Genomic DNA, 17,505 nt, shown 5'->3' with positions numbered 1-17,505 from the left:
TGCATTGTATTTGCACCGCCTGCATTGTTGTCAGTACGTAATTCACTCAGACTTAAATGACATGCAGAGATCTGACTGACCTACTTGTGGTCCTGTTTCTGGGACGACTTGCCCACACAAAAAGCACTTGAGTGCTTTTCAATGTGATTACTGTCCTTTTCTTAAGACCGATATCAAATTTCAGATAGAGGAGGTTCAATGAAAGATGTAGGTGTGGTTTCCTCATCTTCACGTCACACAGACGTGATTCTAATACATGTGAATCGGATCCATACGGATCCAAAAATTTTAAAAGATGGCTTTGGATTCTACACATCTATTACAGTGGAGCCCGATATGTGCAATGAAGAAATGAAGAGTTTGCATTCAATAACCGATTATTTTTCCATTATTTTTTTCTTGAAAGGGATTTTGATCCACCAAGCTGCTCAGTAAATGACCTGCATCCTAGACACCTATCCTGGGATCTCCTCTTCCACAGCACTCTGCTGTCTTTCAATGAATTGCCATTGTGAGATAAATGGAACTCACTAGGAACTGACACTGTGTATCTAATGGCAACTACATTACAACCACAGTTAAAAATTCAGGGTCATTAATGAGATAACAGGTAGCCCATCATTAGCCATATTTCGGTGAAATGCCTTTTTCAGCCTCCTGTGCCTGGTTTTATTACAATTCATTATAATACACACGGTTAATAAATCATATTTTTTTTCCATATAAAGCTATTATTTTCATTTAAAAGGGCAATTAAAGATTGGTCACTGGAACCATTAGTCTCATTATCTGTTTCTTTTGTTGCAAAATCAGCATAATTTGTAATTTTCAGTAGGGATGTGTCATAGTTCACTGTGTACTATAGGTGTTGAGGGAAATACTTTGGGGAAAAATGTCCTATATTGTCCTCAAATAGCGTAATATATTTTTTTCAAAATAAATTTGGTATTTCTGTCCACCACTCTTTGAAGTTTGACAGCTACTGGCAAAATTAATTAATGTGTTTGAAGAAGGACTTTTTGTCGCTTGCTTTTAAGGAATAAATTGCCCTTTAAAGGGAAGCATGACTTCCAGGGTTAATAAACTAATACTGTAAAAGCACACGTTTCACAATGTGGACTCTATATTAGCCATTTTACCTGCACGTCTCCTAATATATGGGACTGATTCCTTTGAGTAATGATGATTGATGGCAGCTAAACGGTATGCTCTTTATCACGTTGTAGAACATCTGGAGATAAAATAGCTTGCCGTCTAACAGCTGTGTTCAATTATCGTTTTCGGCTAAATGCTATTTATGCTTATTTCTGAAAGTTCCATTAAAGAGCACAAGCGATTTCCTTGTTAAGAAAATAGAAGCGTTTGAGAATCACCTGTTCTTAGCCATATCACAACATGAGCTCCTTTGTTTAGGTAGAGTGGTATGAAGACTCTGCTGCTAAGTGAAATGTCTCATTCTCAGTGGCATCTTATGATTATAGTGCTTTTCTGTACTTTTTTTACGAGTCATAAAATGGACAGTGACCTGCTTTTGCTGTTATGTCACAGATGATATGTGAAGATTCACCCTATTTTTCTCCACCATTAAAATGTCTGCGTCCTTTACCGAAAGCATTACAATCCCGTAATATTTTTAAAGGGCCGTCGTAGGATTTTTAGAAGCAGAACATAACTTATTGAACATTTTAAGTCGCTTATAATATTTGACCTTTGTGAAATGAGTTGTTGGCATTCAGAACCTTATTTTTCCGGGAATGGAGGCATTGTGCATTGAGGTGGCTTCTCCTCTGCTCTCTCCCATCTAATGCATTGCCAGTTCCATCTGCGCGTCTCAAGGAAGTGGAAGAATTGCGGGGAGGGGGTGGGGGCACAACTGATATAATGAGATTTAGGTGTCCCCCCCCCCCCCGTTCAGCTCCCCCAACACCAGCTCAGTTACAAATCCCCAATCCACAGATCAGTTTTGACCCCTTGGTATTGTAGAGCCTGCTGTTCTGACCATTTTGAGGTGTGGGTTACTGAACTCCAGTTTCATATGGTAGGGCATGGGGGGTGTCCATGTGGCCTAGTCTCGCAGGTGCTGCCCATTCACAGCGCGGTGGCCCCATGGCACTTGAAGTCATGGGGGTGGCTGTTGAGAGTTAGCAGTTGAGGAAGAGCCTTTCCAAGGAGCTAACAGGTTACATGAGGAGAGGAAGTGAGGGTTAGAAGCAGAACATTGTTTATTCCAATTTGAGAATAAGTCATAAACAAGCACATCAGAAAGCCAAAAGGCTCCACTCCTGAAGTTTTCATTTAAAGCTTGAAGGCCATTTTTCATGCCAGCTGTTTCACGTAATTGTAGATTTCTCAAATCCCTTATGTATCAGACATGCTTCTCAGAAGCTTGACATATTTATTTCAAATTAAATGGTTGAATGGAGCCATTTTACATGTTTTGAATGTCAGGAATCATAAATAAAATATGCTATGACGGGATTTATAATCCCTTATTATTTTACAACTTTTATCGTTGTAAAAAATAAATACTGTTTATTTTACACCCTCCTATAGTAAATCATTAATAACGCACTTAGAATGCAGTCATATATCAATATTGCACAATTAAAAAAGTTTTAAAGCAAACTTAACTTGAGAAAAGGCAGTTGTAGGTACATTTTGTTAAATTTCGCTTTGTTGCACTTATGACTTTACCTTCCCAATAACATTTCTAGATATAAATCAGGAATAAATTGTTGATAGATATCCTGTTGCTTTTCATGCTTCAAACGTATAGCGCCAGCAGGTTTTTGGTGTTTTTTGTCTTTATTATCGGGAAAATGAGTGCTGAATGTGATAGTTACATAAAGACTTTTCTCTGCTCTCTTGGACAGTGCTCTGCCATTATATTACAGCATTACCTTCACCGTAAAGTGAAGCCTTTAATTGTCACGTTTGTTTACAATTCATAATCAGATCGAATTATTTATAGGGTATCATATGTTGAACACAATGAAAAATATGTACATTGAAGTTGAAATATAATATTATGATTTTCCAGATGTTCCTTTTTTAAGCTGCATTAACTACTGCTCATACTGCGGATTTGCTATTCTGCTTTTACTGCTAATTCAGATTCCTTCTCTATACTGTTCTGATCTGTGATGGAGATGTTCCCACCAACTTAACTATGTAAATATGACATCAGTCCATTGCGTACAATGGAAGTCTGTGAATTTCACTAAGCATCATAAATAACAGTAATAATAATCATAATATTTTCAGCTAAAGATTTTTTGTGTGTTTTTTTTTTTTTGGGGGGGGGGGGGGGTTGGGGGTGGTTAAAAAACGAATGACATGCACCTGGTCTCTGTTCATGTTCCGTTAAGCATTGCTAACAAACCAAAATTATTAAGACTCTCAAGCGGTTTTTATATAAATTATAACATAAATTCGCAAGTGTTTCAAGTTTGTTACTGCAGGTGTTGCACTATAATTTCAAATCAAAGGTGCTAGTATTAAATTATTCTGTATCATATGCAACATGGTAAAAATGTTTGATGGTGTGTCGTAAATATGAACTGGAGCTGCTAATGTGTTTGCACATATCGCAGTGCGTACTCTTGTGTGTTTGCGAGTGGTGTAATATGAGTCTCTCTTTCTGCTGTGAAGGTCTCCCTAGCTGACATGTTTCTTAGTCTTTTGCAACCGTTTGTCGTCTTCTCTCTCCCTCTTTGTCCTGTCAATCATGCTATTTTGAATTTTCTTGTGCTTTTTGTGTCTTCCTTCTTTCAATCATAGGACCACACGGCAAAAAACAGGGCGAGGATTTGTCGGATAACGACGGTGATGAAGATGAAGGTATTCTCTATGGTGACCGAGGAAGATGCATGACTCAGTTTTGGCCGTTTTTTTTCTCTAAATATTGGTTTTGTTCAGAACTTGACTCTTAAATGTATGACTGTCTGTTTTGAATGCACCCCTTCCTGCACTTGTGTGTCCCTGTTCCCATCAGTCAAAAGACTCATCTAAGTGACGTATTTCTTGTGTATGTGATTTACCTCTGGTGTAAGCAGAGTGCTAGCTGCAGGGTTGCTGAGTCATAACTCTGGCATTACCATCACTTACCTTATTACCTGGGTAAGTCTCATTCAGGGCCCACAAGGCACAATGTCACAAAGTGTGATAGGCAGCTGTTGCAACAGGGCGAGTGTGTTTTTAATGAAAAGTTATATTGCTTATAGATTCACAGGAATTTAAATCATTCCTGAAGATCGCATTGGGTTTTGGGAGACATGCAAATATTGTGTGCATGTAATGGAGGATGTCAAAGCCAGTTTTATCTTATTTTTTTCTTGAGTTCTTACATTAATTTAGCTGCTGCAGCAAAGCTGTTTAGATGCATTTTTTATAATTTATACTTTGCGAAGGCTGTATTTATAAGAGTATGGATTATGCACAACAAAATCATACCTAATCTGAAGAAAGCATGGTTTACCGATGGATTATTTGTTGCAAATGGATTGTCTGATTCTTGGAACAAAATGTTGCCTGTAATTATTTTAGGTGCAGTTTGTAGTCAGCAGAGAGTAACATTCCAGATTTGTTCTCTTTAAGTTGACAAATAAACCCGTACCCATGAATCATATCACCACTAAAGAGTCATCCCCGAAAGACAGCACTTTTTGAAGAGATTGGCAGTGTATTGGCAGAGATACGTATTAGCATATGTTGGTTACAGCCTGCTGGTACACTACAGATACCTGAAAAGTAAGTCTAAATTTGTTGGAAAAATTCACTTTTACATGACATGCTGGTCGAGAAACATCATATAGTATATCAGGGGATGTTCACTGAAACAGGACATGCGTTCATTGTGAACACTACTCTCTTTTAGTGTTTGAAAAATCCATTCTCTGTTGTCATGGGGGAAGTAACCAGCACCCATGCGCATGGCACCAAACCTGCACAGTGACCCAGGTCTCTAATATCTGGGCTATACTGTGGAATTAAGTGACGTCATCATAAGCCTGAGAGTCATTTCCACAGTTACGATAATGCCACATTGCAGAAATATGACACTGATCTGAAACGGTTTTCTTTTTTTTCTTTTTATTCGGCCTTTAAGTCTGCCATCCTGCCAGTTCCTGGAAAATAGAGCTCTAGAAATATTTAGTTGTTATTCAGGCATCCCTGGGTTAAGAACATCCCACTTACATACAACTCGTACTTATGAATGGACTGTCATGAAGTCTATTATATAAAAAGTTCAGGTTAAATGCAACTTGTGACGTTCGCGAAAATATTGGGCAGCTTCAGCAGTTTGTCAGCTCAAGGTAGAGTACAGGACCACATGTAGCTATTTATTATTACGCTATAATAATTATACTATTATCATTACTACTATTATACACTGTATTATTATGTTTCAGATCATCCTACAAATTTCACTTAAAGCTAGGATATGCAATCTGTCAAATTCAGCAAATTTCTGCCAAAATATAATCACCAGACAATAGGTAGGTCCTGCAGCTGCTATGATGGCTACATTATGGATGAAATGTGCGGAAAACTTTTCAAACAAACTTTGGCTGTGTAGTACCGCTAATCTCGCTTATCTTTGTAGCTTTGCCAGATATATAACATTACCACAGCCAGCAATAGTTTACTGCAGCAAACTCCAATTTCAATTTTATTTCCCAATACTAACATGCTAGCTTGACAGCAGTCAGTATTGCGCATAGCCATTCCGTTGTTAATATTCATTATGATGATGTTTGGTGAATGGGCCTTTAGGTATTTGGATATGACAATAATGTTATGTTGAACTCCCCCATACGCTCTCCCTCATGGACTTGTCCTACAGTAGTAATCAGGCAATGTGCCTGCAAGTGTTTAGGAGTGGCATTGGAGGGATGCTTGCAATGAGGGGGTGGGATTTTCAGTTGGACTTTCAAAATCAGCTAGTTTCTCCAAAATCACATACCCTATCTTTAAAGACAGACTTAAGGGATGGATCTTGTTCATAACCTTGGGACAGCCTGTATTCATTTTTAAAATAAAACTAAGTAATACAAGATTCAGTTAGATTTTAGGAATATTTAGTCAAGAAAGTGGGTCCACCCTTTTGGTGAAATCGATATGCTACAAAATTGCATGAGCCAAAAATTGGCCATAATTGATCAGTTTCACCTTGACTACACATCGTGTTTGTAAATGCACAGGTGGTATTACCAAGACAAGTTCTACTGCCCTTTAATTGAGTGTATGCAGTCCTCGTTTAGCATTTTTAAACCCGAACTGCAAGCACAAATTGTTATTGATGGCGCCCAAGTGCCCAACCACACTGAGCCAATAAGGCTGTTAAAAGTAATCTTGTATTTGTCCGAGCAAAAAGCAGCACCACTCAGCCATTTCATTTGTTTTTCTTATATACATTTTATCTATTTTGTATATTTAAATATTATTCTTACATATTTGTATATACATTTATCTACATATAAATGTAGTTGTACAGGTGGGCTAGGTCAGCGTTTTTCAAACTTGTTTGTCCTGGGGACCAGTCATGTCAGGCTTTGGGGCTGCAGGCTCCTGCAGAAACGACCGCCCCCAACCCCCCTAAAATAATATTATTATTATACCTGACCTGATCTGACTGAATTTTGATTGGTGCAGAAGCGAGGCTCCACGGTCCGGCAGGAACCCTCTCAGGGACCGGCAGGAACCCTCTCACGGACCGGCACCGGTCTGCGGCCCATGCAGTAGTTTGAGAAACGCTGGACTAGGTCACTTAAAAAACGCTCTCACCCCACAACTTGGCAAAATCGCAAACAACTCTAAGCAGTATGCACCATTTTTCACTTTCTGCACAGTTAAAAGCAAATCCCTGTCAACAAACAGAAAATGCATCCACCGTAACACTTGTCATGTGCACTTGACCCCTACAATTTTGCAGCATATTTGTGATTTTAGGTGAAATTATGTTGCTAGAGCCTTACTGTAATGGACCGAAACTCTGCACTTAAGGTCTCTAAACACCATGTCAAAACGCATCAGCGTAGATGATTCAGTGACATTGACAACAGCAGTTCTCACTAGTCATCATTAATTCAATCTGTACTTTAACCCAAACATCTCAGTACTCTGTCATTAATTTATATCATTAAAAATTATAGACCAAGGGTGGAAAGAGTAGTAAAAAAATCTTAATGAAGTGAAAGCTTTGTTATATTTCCCTGCATATCACATTTCAATGCACTTCTAAACAGGTTACAACTTCACGAGTGCAAATTTTTTTGTTTGAAGTGACGTAGAAGTGAGGCAAAAAGCAATTACTGATATACCTGCTGTCTAGGAGTCAGACCACTAGCGACTAAGGAAGTTTTCACACCCATAGTTACGTTTCTCTGGTCGGAATTGGTTGATGTGTTTGTAAACGTAGCATTTTCACCTCGATTCAGTTTGCTTTCACACAGAGAAATCTAAGCTAAGCAACAACGCGCTACACTACAAACCACGTGAGAACGTTCATTCTGCTTATTGGTCAGATGTGTCTGTGGCGGGAGCAAGAAAGTAAATACAGGAAGAAGGTCCTGTGTCCTGGGCTAGGCAGTAAATACAGGAAGAAGGTCCTGTGTCCTGGGCTATACAGTAAATACAGGAAGAAGGTCCTGCGTCCTGGGCTATACAGTAAATACAGGAAGAAGGTCCTGTGTCCTGGGCTGCGCAGTAAATACAGGAAGAAGGTCCTGTGTCCTGGGCTATGCTGGGCTGCGCAGTAAATACAGGAAGAAGGTCCTGTGTCCTGGGCTGTGCAGTAAATACAGGAAGGAGGTCCTGTGTCCTGGGCTATGCAGTAAATACAGGAAGAAGGTCCTGTGTCCTGGGCTATGCAGTAAATACAGGAAGAAGGTCCTATGTCCTGGGCTATGCAGTAAATACAGGAAGAAGGTTCTGTGTCCTGGGCTATACAGTAAATACAGGAAGAAGGTCCTGTGTCCTGGGCTAGGCAGTAAATACAGGAAGAAGGTCCTGTGTCCTGGGCTATACAGTAAATATAGGAAGAAGGTCCTGTGTCCTGGGCTATGCAGTAAATACAGGAAGAAGGTCCTGTGTCCTGGACTAGGCAGTAAATACAGGAAGAAGGTCCTGTGTCCTGGGCTATGCAGTAAATACAGGAAGAAGGTCCTGTGTCCTGGACTAGGCAGTAAATACAGGAAGAAGGTCCTGTGTCCTGGGCTATGCAGTAAATACAGGAAGAAGGTCCTGTGTCCTGGACTAGGCAGTAAATACAGGAAGAAGGTCCAGTGTCCTGGGCTGCGCAGTAAATACAGGAAGGAGGTCCTGTGTCCTGGGCTATGCAGTAAATACAGGAAGGAGGTCCTGTGTCCTGGGCTATGCAGTAAATACAGGAAGAAGGTCCTGTGTCCTGGACTATACAGTAAATACAGGAAGAAGGTTCTGTGTCCTGGACTATAGAGTAAATACAGGAAGAAGGTCATGTGTCCTGGGCTATGCAGTAAATACAGGAAGAAGGTCCTGTGTCCTGGACTAGGCAGTAAATACAGGAAGAAGGTCCTGTGTCCTGGACTAGGCAGTAAATACAGGAAGAAGGTCCTGTGTCCTGGGCTATACAGTAAATACAGAAAGAAGGTCCTGTGTCCTGGGCTAGGCAGTAAATACAGGAAGAAGGTCCTGTGTCCTGGGCTATACAGTAAATACAGGAAGAAGGTCCTGTGTCCTGGGCTAGGCAGTAAATACAGGAAGAAGGTCCTGTGTCCTGGGCTAGGCAGTAAATACAGGAAGAAGGTCCTGTGTCCTGGGCTAGGCAGTAAATACAGGAAGAAGGTCCTGTGTCCTGGGCTATACAGTAAATACAGGAAGAAGGTCCTGTGTCCTGGGCTATGCAGTAAATACAGGAAGAAGGTCCTGTGTCCTGGACTAGGCAGTAAATACAGGAAGAAGGTCCTGTGTCCTGGACTAGGCAGTAAATACAGGAAGAAGGTCCTGTGTCCTGGGCTATGCAATAAATACAGGAAGAAGGTCCTGTGTCCTGGGCTAGGCAGTAAATACAGGAAGAAGGTCCAGTGTCCTGGGCTGCGCAGTAAATACAGGAAGGAGGTCCTGTGTCCTGGGCTATGCAGTAAATACAGGAAGGAGGTCCTGTGTCCTGGGCTATGCAGTAAATACAGGAAGGAGGTTCTGTGTCCTGGGCTATGCAGTAAATACAGGAAGAAGGTCCTGTGTCCTGGGCTATACAGTAAATACAGGAAGAAGGTCCTGTGTCCTGGGCTATGCAGTAAATACAGGAAGAAGGTCCTGTGTCCTGGGCTATACAGTAAATACAGGAAGAAGGTCCTGTGTCCTGGGCTAGGCAGTAAATACAGGAAGAAGGTCCTGTGTCCTGGGCTAGGCAGTAAATACAGGAAGAAGGTCCTGTGTCCTGGGCTATACAGTAAATACAGGAAGAAGGTCCTGTGTCCTGGGCTAGGCAGTAAATACAGGAAGAAGGTCCTGTGTCCTGGGCTACGCAGCTGAACATCTCTCAGTTTTAAGTACTAAGTTGTTCAGTCAACCAGTCAAAAGCCTCTCCTTCGGCCAATAGGCTGAACATTTTGAAAACTTAAGAGTTCTCTGAGTTTTTTTTAAGATCTGACAGATTTCATCTGTCCAGATTTCAAGAAGGCAACGTATCTCGCTGCTAGACCAAGTAAGACCTCAGTTCATTTCTTCTCTGCCTGGCCATTGCTACTGGGAGGATTTCGGAGCCGTGTAGCTCAAACTGGCGGGGTACACTGGGAAGCTGGGTCGATCTGAGGTCATATCACGTTCACACCACACGAACCCCTCCAGAGTTCCGGACCGAACTGAGACCGCCTCTTCTCAAGGGTCTTGGTGCAGTTCTTTTGATCCACACCCAAGTGTAATCACTGTGTTCACACCTACTCAGATGAATCGCACCAAGGGGCAAATCGAACCACATTCTGTTTTATCCGGACTAAAAAGTGCTGGTGTGAAAACACTCAGCAATACAGTACATTTACATTAAATTATTTTAGCAGAAATTTTTCTCTAAAGCTACGTAGAAGTGAGGCAAATAGCTCATTACAAGCTTCCAATGCATGCCAAATTACAAGTGCACTACTTAACAGTATTATTATAACGATGTAACAAACCGGCAAGCGACTATCACACGATGCCTGCATTTGGTTATTAGCAGTTAATTAGTAGTACTACATATAGTCAAAGAAGTTGTGATATATATTGTGATATGCAGGGTTGCCATCTCTGGTCAGCTCGCTGGCGTGAGATTTTCAATTTGAGACTAGTCCGCACACACATAGACTTGCATGTTAGTGTTTTATTACCTTCTAAATAGTCTGTAGGGTTTGCAAACTGCCCCAATGCTTTTGATGTAGATAATTTTAGGTTTCAATGGAATAATATAGATTTACCAGAAGATTTCTTGCATGAGCGTGAGCCTGAAAGTGTGAGTGTAGCTCCAGATGCGTGAGAGCTGGCAACCCTGGTTATGCTATTTTGGCCATATCACCCATTACTAATTCAAAATGTGCTTCCCTGCAAATTATTAAGTACTTGAAAAAAAAAAAAAACATCTAACAGGTCCTCACAACATTGCTGGACTTAACAGTATGACACAATGGCATATATAGCATTACCTGTACAAAAAATAAATCTAAAGGTTCTCAAATTTACATTAATGTAGGTTTACTGCATCGGTCAACTACAATGAGCTTACATTTTGAATTTGCGTACAGTTTCAAAAGGAGCTGAGACTTAAAATGCACACTCTACAGCCGGGCTCGACTAGGTGTAAACAATTGCCTAGCATAAGTAAAAATGCATTCATATGCTGCAGAAGAAGGTAGGGCTGTCTTCAGTGTGAGCCTTTTGTATAATACATCGATTTAAAACCCTCGGGGTTGTTGAACTTTGCTAGTGTTGCTGGGAGAGATTTTACTAAAACAAAGTAAAAATAATGCTATAATTTGGTGGCACAAGTAATGGGCACCCCATACAGGGCAAGAAGAAATTGTTTACATAGCTAAACTAATTACCTAAAATTCGATCGACTAAAAATTATTTGTTGAACCTAGTTAAGTATTGATAGCTAAAAAAATCATAACGTTAAATGTAGCTACCTAGCCAGTGAAACTGGTCAGGAAATCATGTGATAAAGGCATAGATAAAATAAAACTTACTATATTTCTATAGAGCAAATTCTTTATTGCAGATATCTCTCCACAAGCTACAACTATAAGCGACTGTTAATTTTTTTAAATAATCAACCGCTGATTTTAGGTGAAAATTTCATATGATCGGCTATGGAAAATGAACAGCCCTGTCACTGTACATGTCAAATTTTAGGAAGAACACAAACCCTATTTTGTCAACAAAACTGTTAAAAATATAAAAAATAATAATAGTAATAGGGACGGCACAGTGGCACAGTGGTACAGTGGTTGTCACTGTTGCTTCATACCTGCGTTGAAGTCTTTGTCAGGACTCTGTGTTTGTGCCGTGTGCATGTTCTCCTCGTGACGTCAGAGGTTTCCTCCGGGTCTTCCGGGTTCTCCACAAAGTCCAAAAAAACTGCCGAGGCTAATTGGAGTTACCAAATTGCTTGTAGCTGTGTCTGTGTGAGTGAATGGTGTGTGAGTGTGATGTATGATGCGTTAGCGACCAGTCCTGGGATGTTCCCTGCCATGTGCCCATAGCCTCCAAGATAAGCTCTGGAGACCCTGAATAGGATAAGCAGTTACAGAAAATGGATGAATAATAATAATTATTATTATTATTATAAAAATGTAGGTATCTCCTATTACATATATGTCAGGTTAAGTGAAATAACCTAGCAATAGCGAGCTATTTTAATAGGTACACCAAGCTAATACAGAGTAGAAGCCAAGAACCAGCATAAGGGAAGAAATGTTGTGTGTTAAGAGAAGCTGTCTTGTTGTTCTGAGTTATTTTTTTATTATTTTTGCACTTGTGTCCTTCCTGGTAGCTTTAATGAGTTTGGCCAGTCTTCTCTGACCTCACTCATTAACAAGGCCATAGAAATGGCATTGACTGGCTGCGTGTTTGTCCGTCACACCATTCCCGGCAAATCCCAGGAGCATGGCAGTTTGTGAGATGCGCAAATAGTAACTGAACCTCTTGACCCTGTCTGAGTGCTGTATGTATTCAGTTGCAGCCAGAGATTTGCTTTTTGGAGGAGCAGCCTGTATGCATTAACAGGCAGGTGTACCTAATAAACTGGCCATCGAGTGTAGTGTCATTGTCACGCATGTAACATTTATGCATAATGGCTGGTAATGGATCTGTGGAACATTCACTAGTACTGAGAGATATAGCATTGTAAGGTATTGTACGGATGTCATAATGAATATTAGGCACATTTGAATACAGATGCCCTTTAAAAGTAGCGGACAACAGAGAAGGTAGAAGGGTAGGGAAATCCGACTTAAACATCTCCAAATAAGCAGACACATACAGATCTAAAACTAACGATCGGCCATTGCAATTGTTTATGCTAAGACAATGAAAGATTTCCAAATCAATTACAGTGTAAAGAAACTGCTGACTAGCAGTATTATTCTTATTAAAATATGTACATGTGATTGTAATGTAATCCTTAGACACCTCTTAGAAGATCTCTGTGGTATATTTCAGTCTAGGCTATAGATTTCCATTTTTACAAGTTTGCTTAGAATGCCAGCGCATTTCAGTACCCACTTTGTGTATTAAAAGGATAACAGGGACTGCGACAGAGGACATGCAATTGAATAAATAGTCAGATTTTTTTCCTTTATCTCCTTGACAATGAGCAGGACAATCAGTTAGATGGTGGATGTATGGATTATTTTTATTCCAATAACAAAGAACCTAAATAATTTGAAAGACTGTAGTTGAATTGTTGAAGCAGTACTGTTTTAATAGCTTAAGCTCTTTATGCAAATATGACCTTATTTGGTTCTGAGTTCAGATGAGACCACTGATAACTAAAATCCAAATACTAAAACCACATCTATATTCAAATATACTTCGAATGGCATCAGTTTGGAGATGACAATGTGACATTAATTCCAGCTATTACTCTGGTGCTACATAGGACTTACCTATGTATACAGCATGTTTCTCACAGTGAAGAATGTGTTGATTAAGTGTTGGTTCAAAACGCAGGTTATATAAGTCATAAAATTTCCTTCTATCGACCAACCACAAAATACGTTCCACGGAATTAATCATTCAATTATTTGGTCACAAATCCAGTTCCTTAATGGCCGAGCTTTGAGTTGCCCACGTATCGCATCAATGTGAATGAAGGGGGGAAATGAATAAATAACTGAATGCATACTTCAGTTTTCTTTGGAGATTTAATAACAATCAGCTGAGCTTCAGACGACAGACCTTCATTGAGATGACCTACTTTTTAACGAAAGAGCGTTAACGGCAGTTAGACTTAACGATATTTGTGTGCTTTGACCTGAGGAAATATAGCGAACAGATGACATCATTATCTTTGACCACAGACAACCCTCCATTTGATTATTTGGAAATATGAGCTATGTCACGGTGCAGACCCTGACCTTACATCTGTTCCTGTCCAATTTAAAAAAAGAGGCTCGAGGCTCTTTTGAGGAGACTTACCCTCCACCTTAAATGTGTCCATCAAACTGTCAGCCATGCTTATTAAAATGGCACACATGTGTACTCAGCATTATGGTTAAAAGCATCATGCGATGATCTCTTTGGCAGTAAGCATATCCAATTTACTCAAAGAATCCTCTGAATATCCTATTAAAACATCTATGAATATAATCAGCGAACAATGTATGTAGCTAGAGGCAGTAATAAGCTAAAACATCTAGCTATCACTTTGCATTGCTGTGAAGTTAGCAGGATCAAATATAATTTTATATTCATTCACCAGGCTAGCCGTAGACGTAACGTGTCATTATGCCATGTTTTCTGGGCAATTTCATTACTGTTATCAATTCATTTCTGTGACAGCCTAATACATGGTAGCAAACCATGACTTGTATACACGCATAAATACAAGTACTGAATAATAAAAGTGTGAGTTAATTAGTAAACAATTCATACCCAGTAACACAATATGTGATGTAGTAAGACGTGGCACATTCATGAACATTTGTGCCCGGTGGTAGATTCAATGGATTCCGAAAAAAAGTATTGTATATGAATTCTCAGCTATTAATAAAGGCAATTTGGATTATGCTTAAGACAATGATATGGGAAAATTGTTGATGTGAAAGCTTTAAGAGTAATGTCATTTGCAGTATATAGTGAGTATTGTTGAGCTGAGGAAAGTATTAGTATGTAATTGTTGGTGAGGTATTACTGGCCATTGAAAGTGAACAGAGATTTTTTATACACATTTTCCTATCTTAGCCTCAAAGAAGCTTTACATGTTTAATACAAATCATTCATACAGGAAGTGTGGTGGTTTTATAGAGGCTGGTTGTTCATACTATGAAGCAGAGAAAGGAATGTTTACAGATTGACATGACTGAAGAACAATATAACATCTGAACCAAATATACTGCCTTCTCCTCCTATATTTGCTCTCTTCTGGGGACTTAATGTAACTTTGTCCTCAACCACAGACGGCAAACATTCTTAGTGGCACCGCATGAGCATTTTAAAAAGTCAGTGCAGATAAAGGGAGAATATGTTTGCATACTTCGCCCTAGTTATAGCACTTTTGAAAGTGTCTGCCTGTTCTCTTAGAATCAGCGCAGCTGTCTGCCCCTGCGCCTCGTGTTTGCTTACGACCCCTCCCATATACTTAGCGACGTGCTGTCAGCTCATCTTCCTTGGCAGTTCATCTTCTGCTAACGTCTGCGAGCCCAATCGTATTTCGGTCCCCACTCATCCAGTTAGGCCCTCTTCCAGAGTCACCCCCGCCTTCCTCCGCTAGCCCAGATGTACGGCGCACAGCGGTACGATGGACTGGTGATCTGTGTCTGGGGGGGGGGGGGGGGGGGTGGTCTCCACTCTGGGGCAGGCGGCAGTGCTAAATCACAAAGCCGCGTTTAACGTGCGGCAGGAATGATGGCTATGTGACAGCCACTCACCTCGCTGATTCACGGGGCCCAATCTATGGGTGCAACCTTCCTCACTTACAACCCCACCCCCATGCCTGATCTGCCAGAGCAATCAGCATCTCCTGCTCCAGGGTCGAGGATAAATTCCAGCCTCAGATCCCTGCCTGACGCTCAGGACACATGGTGTTATACTTGACTTAAGAGGCCTTAGGTCTGAATTGCTCCCACACCCTGAGCATCTCCCCTTTAGCCATCACATTACAGGAGGCCTTGTCACACCTGGGTGTTTTGAACTTTATCATTTGAGCCATATATAAACAGGAACCTGTTTCTCGCACTGCTGATCCCTGTTTGACCATCACATGAAAGTAGCGATGGCATTGTTTCCGGACCTTGGTTAAAAATGCAGCCATTGAGCACTTCATTATGAATAATAAGGCCAGTGCACCTCAGATCTTTCAGAAATTCGTATCGATTTTGAAAACGGTCAGTGTTGGGAATGTAGACCGTAGGCACATTGAAAGCATAGACCTGGTCTTTAAGTGCCTTTTCATGGGCACAGAATGTCCTTCTCAGCAGGCCGCATTCTAGACACACAAATCACATGACCAGTTACGCCCAGCAGCATAGAGAGTGGGACCCATTCGCTTCTCTCCCCTCTCCACTCACCTGCTTTAATGTATTTTCTCCTACATGGTGAACTGTGGTATTGTGCTACTCACAAATAATAAAGTTTAATCACACAAAGAATGAAACAGTGCACTTTAAAGGAAACCCATTTTTCATTACTGTCAAAAACACCCAGCACATTTGCTTAGAGCAACATCTCTAGTCCTTTAATGAAGAACTTTTATTTGGCCAGGTGTTCTGTTTGGCCATATTTTGTGAGCATTGGGCCACATGTTAGAATCATCAACGATTTATAAAATGCCACTTTGGGCCACTAAAATAAAACCAAAAAAGAAATGCAGAAGATAATCATTTCATCTAAACGTGATTTGAAGAAAGAATATGACATTATACATCAGTGTAAAATAATCTCCTTTGATTGTGCAACAATTGCAGTAAATCATACCTGTTGAGACCTTAACATTTATAATGACTTAATTTCAAAGAACTATATTCTACTCTTATATAAACAAAAACTTGATTTTTATTTAAAACAGAACATTTGTTACAAATTGGAGCAATTTGCCAAATCAATGCCTTATATGCCAATTAAAACCAAAGAAAAACTATAATATACATACACCCACACAGAGACACTATGGATCTCTGCATGTCCGGAAGCCGTTAACTCTGTATTATTTGTGAAATAGCAGTGAGGAGTGTGGAGAGGTGAGTAGACACATATAGTGTTTGTCACATACCTTTGGTAATGATGATGACGCGGCAGCATCTGTATGTTCAGGATACGACAGATGGGACAGAAACATGAACTCTGTCATGAAGAGGGGCTGCCCTTCCGTCTCCGAGAAGGCGGCTGACACCCAACGTGCTCTTACCAAGCGGCGGCACGGCCGTCGCAGGTGGCCTTTATCCTTCTCCCCCGTTGTCCAGCATCTCTCGAGTGACAGGGCTGACACGATGCAAAATGCTTGGGTGAGATTTATGACGGGTTCCTTGGGGGCCCAAAAAGGCTGCCCACTGGGCTTCGCTGACAGCTCCGGAAGGTGGTACCGAGCGGGTGGGGTCATTTGGTGCCGAATCTCTCCTGCCAGATGAGGGCTGTCTTAATGGGAAGGCAGAGCCGGCCCTGCTTGTTACCATGAATATGGTTATTCGATTCGTGTCCATGCATATGAAGTCGGAGAACGTTCCACGTGTGCATTGACGTGTCTGTGTTTGTGCGTGTGCTCATGTAACTGTCCAGTCCTGCCATTTTATTCTGCAGGTACAGCAAATTAAATTTAAAGACAGCACTCATATATATATATATATATATATATATATATATATATATATATATATATATATAATATAATATATATGAATGAGCTGACAGAATAGAATGGAGGGCTACTGATGCATGTTGCACAGAATATCTGTGTCCTGTATATATATATGTATGTTAACCATGTGTCTCCCATGCTCTCTGTCTGCATACCAGCCCTCAGTGCTTCTTAGCATCTGCTGACCGGTTCTTATCTTGCACTTATTAAGTTGTACCGAATGTACGGCTTTTCTCCACCCTCTGTGTGCGCTGTTGCATTCGGTTTGCTGATATTGTTTCAGGACTTTGCTACCTCAAAGTAAACAATTGATGACTGTATTTTAATGTGTTAATCTTTCTTTCTCCCCCTCTCTCTCTCTCTCTCTCTCTCTCTCTTTCTGAGTGCTAAAGTCTTGAAAAATGAAGGAAATTAGGCTGATTGTTTAACTCTTCAATCATGTTTTTGCTTCTTAGACTAGTGAAGAGGAATCTTGATTA

General features: G+C 40.5%; 1 protein-coding gene across 5 annotated transcripts in view; it reads left to right on the top strand.

The window, feature by feature from the left end:
* The window catches only part of nlgn3a (neuroligin 3a), a 165,938-nt gene that overhangs the window by 62,133 nt on the left and 86,300 nt on the right, over positions 1–17,505 (top strand). For 4 of the 5 annotated variants that reach the window (XM_049029036.1, XM_049029038.1, XM_049029034.1 and 1 more), the window contains one exon: positions 3,781–3,840. The exons of the other annotated variant lie outside the window; for it this stretch is intronic. In XM_049029036.1, coding sequence (XP_048884993.1) covers positions 3,781–3,840 — 60 coding nt within the window. The remainder of the gene's footprint in view (positions 1–3,780; positions 3,841–17,505) is intronic. 5 annotated transcript variants of the gene reach the window in all.

Source organism: Brienomyrus brachyistius, chromosome 10, assembly GCF_023856365.1.
Source record: "Brienomyrus brachyistius isolate T26 chromosome 10, BBRACH_0.4, whole genome shotgun sequence".
Lineage (NCBI taxonomy): Eukaryota > Metazoa > Chordata > Actinopteri > Osteoglossiformes > Mormyridae > Brienomyrus > Brienomyrus brachyistius.
This window is presented reverse-complemented; position numbering and strand designations above follow the sequence as displayed.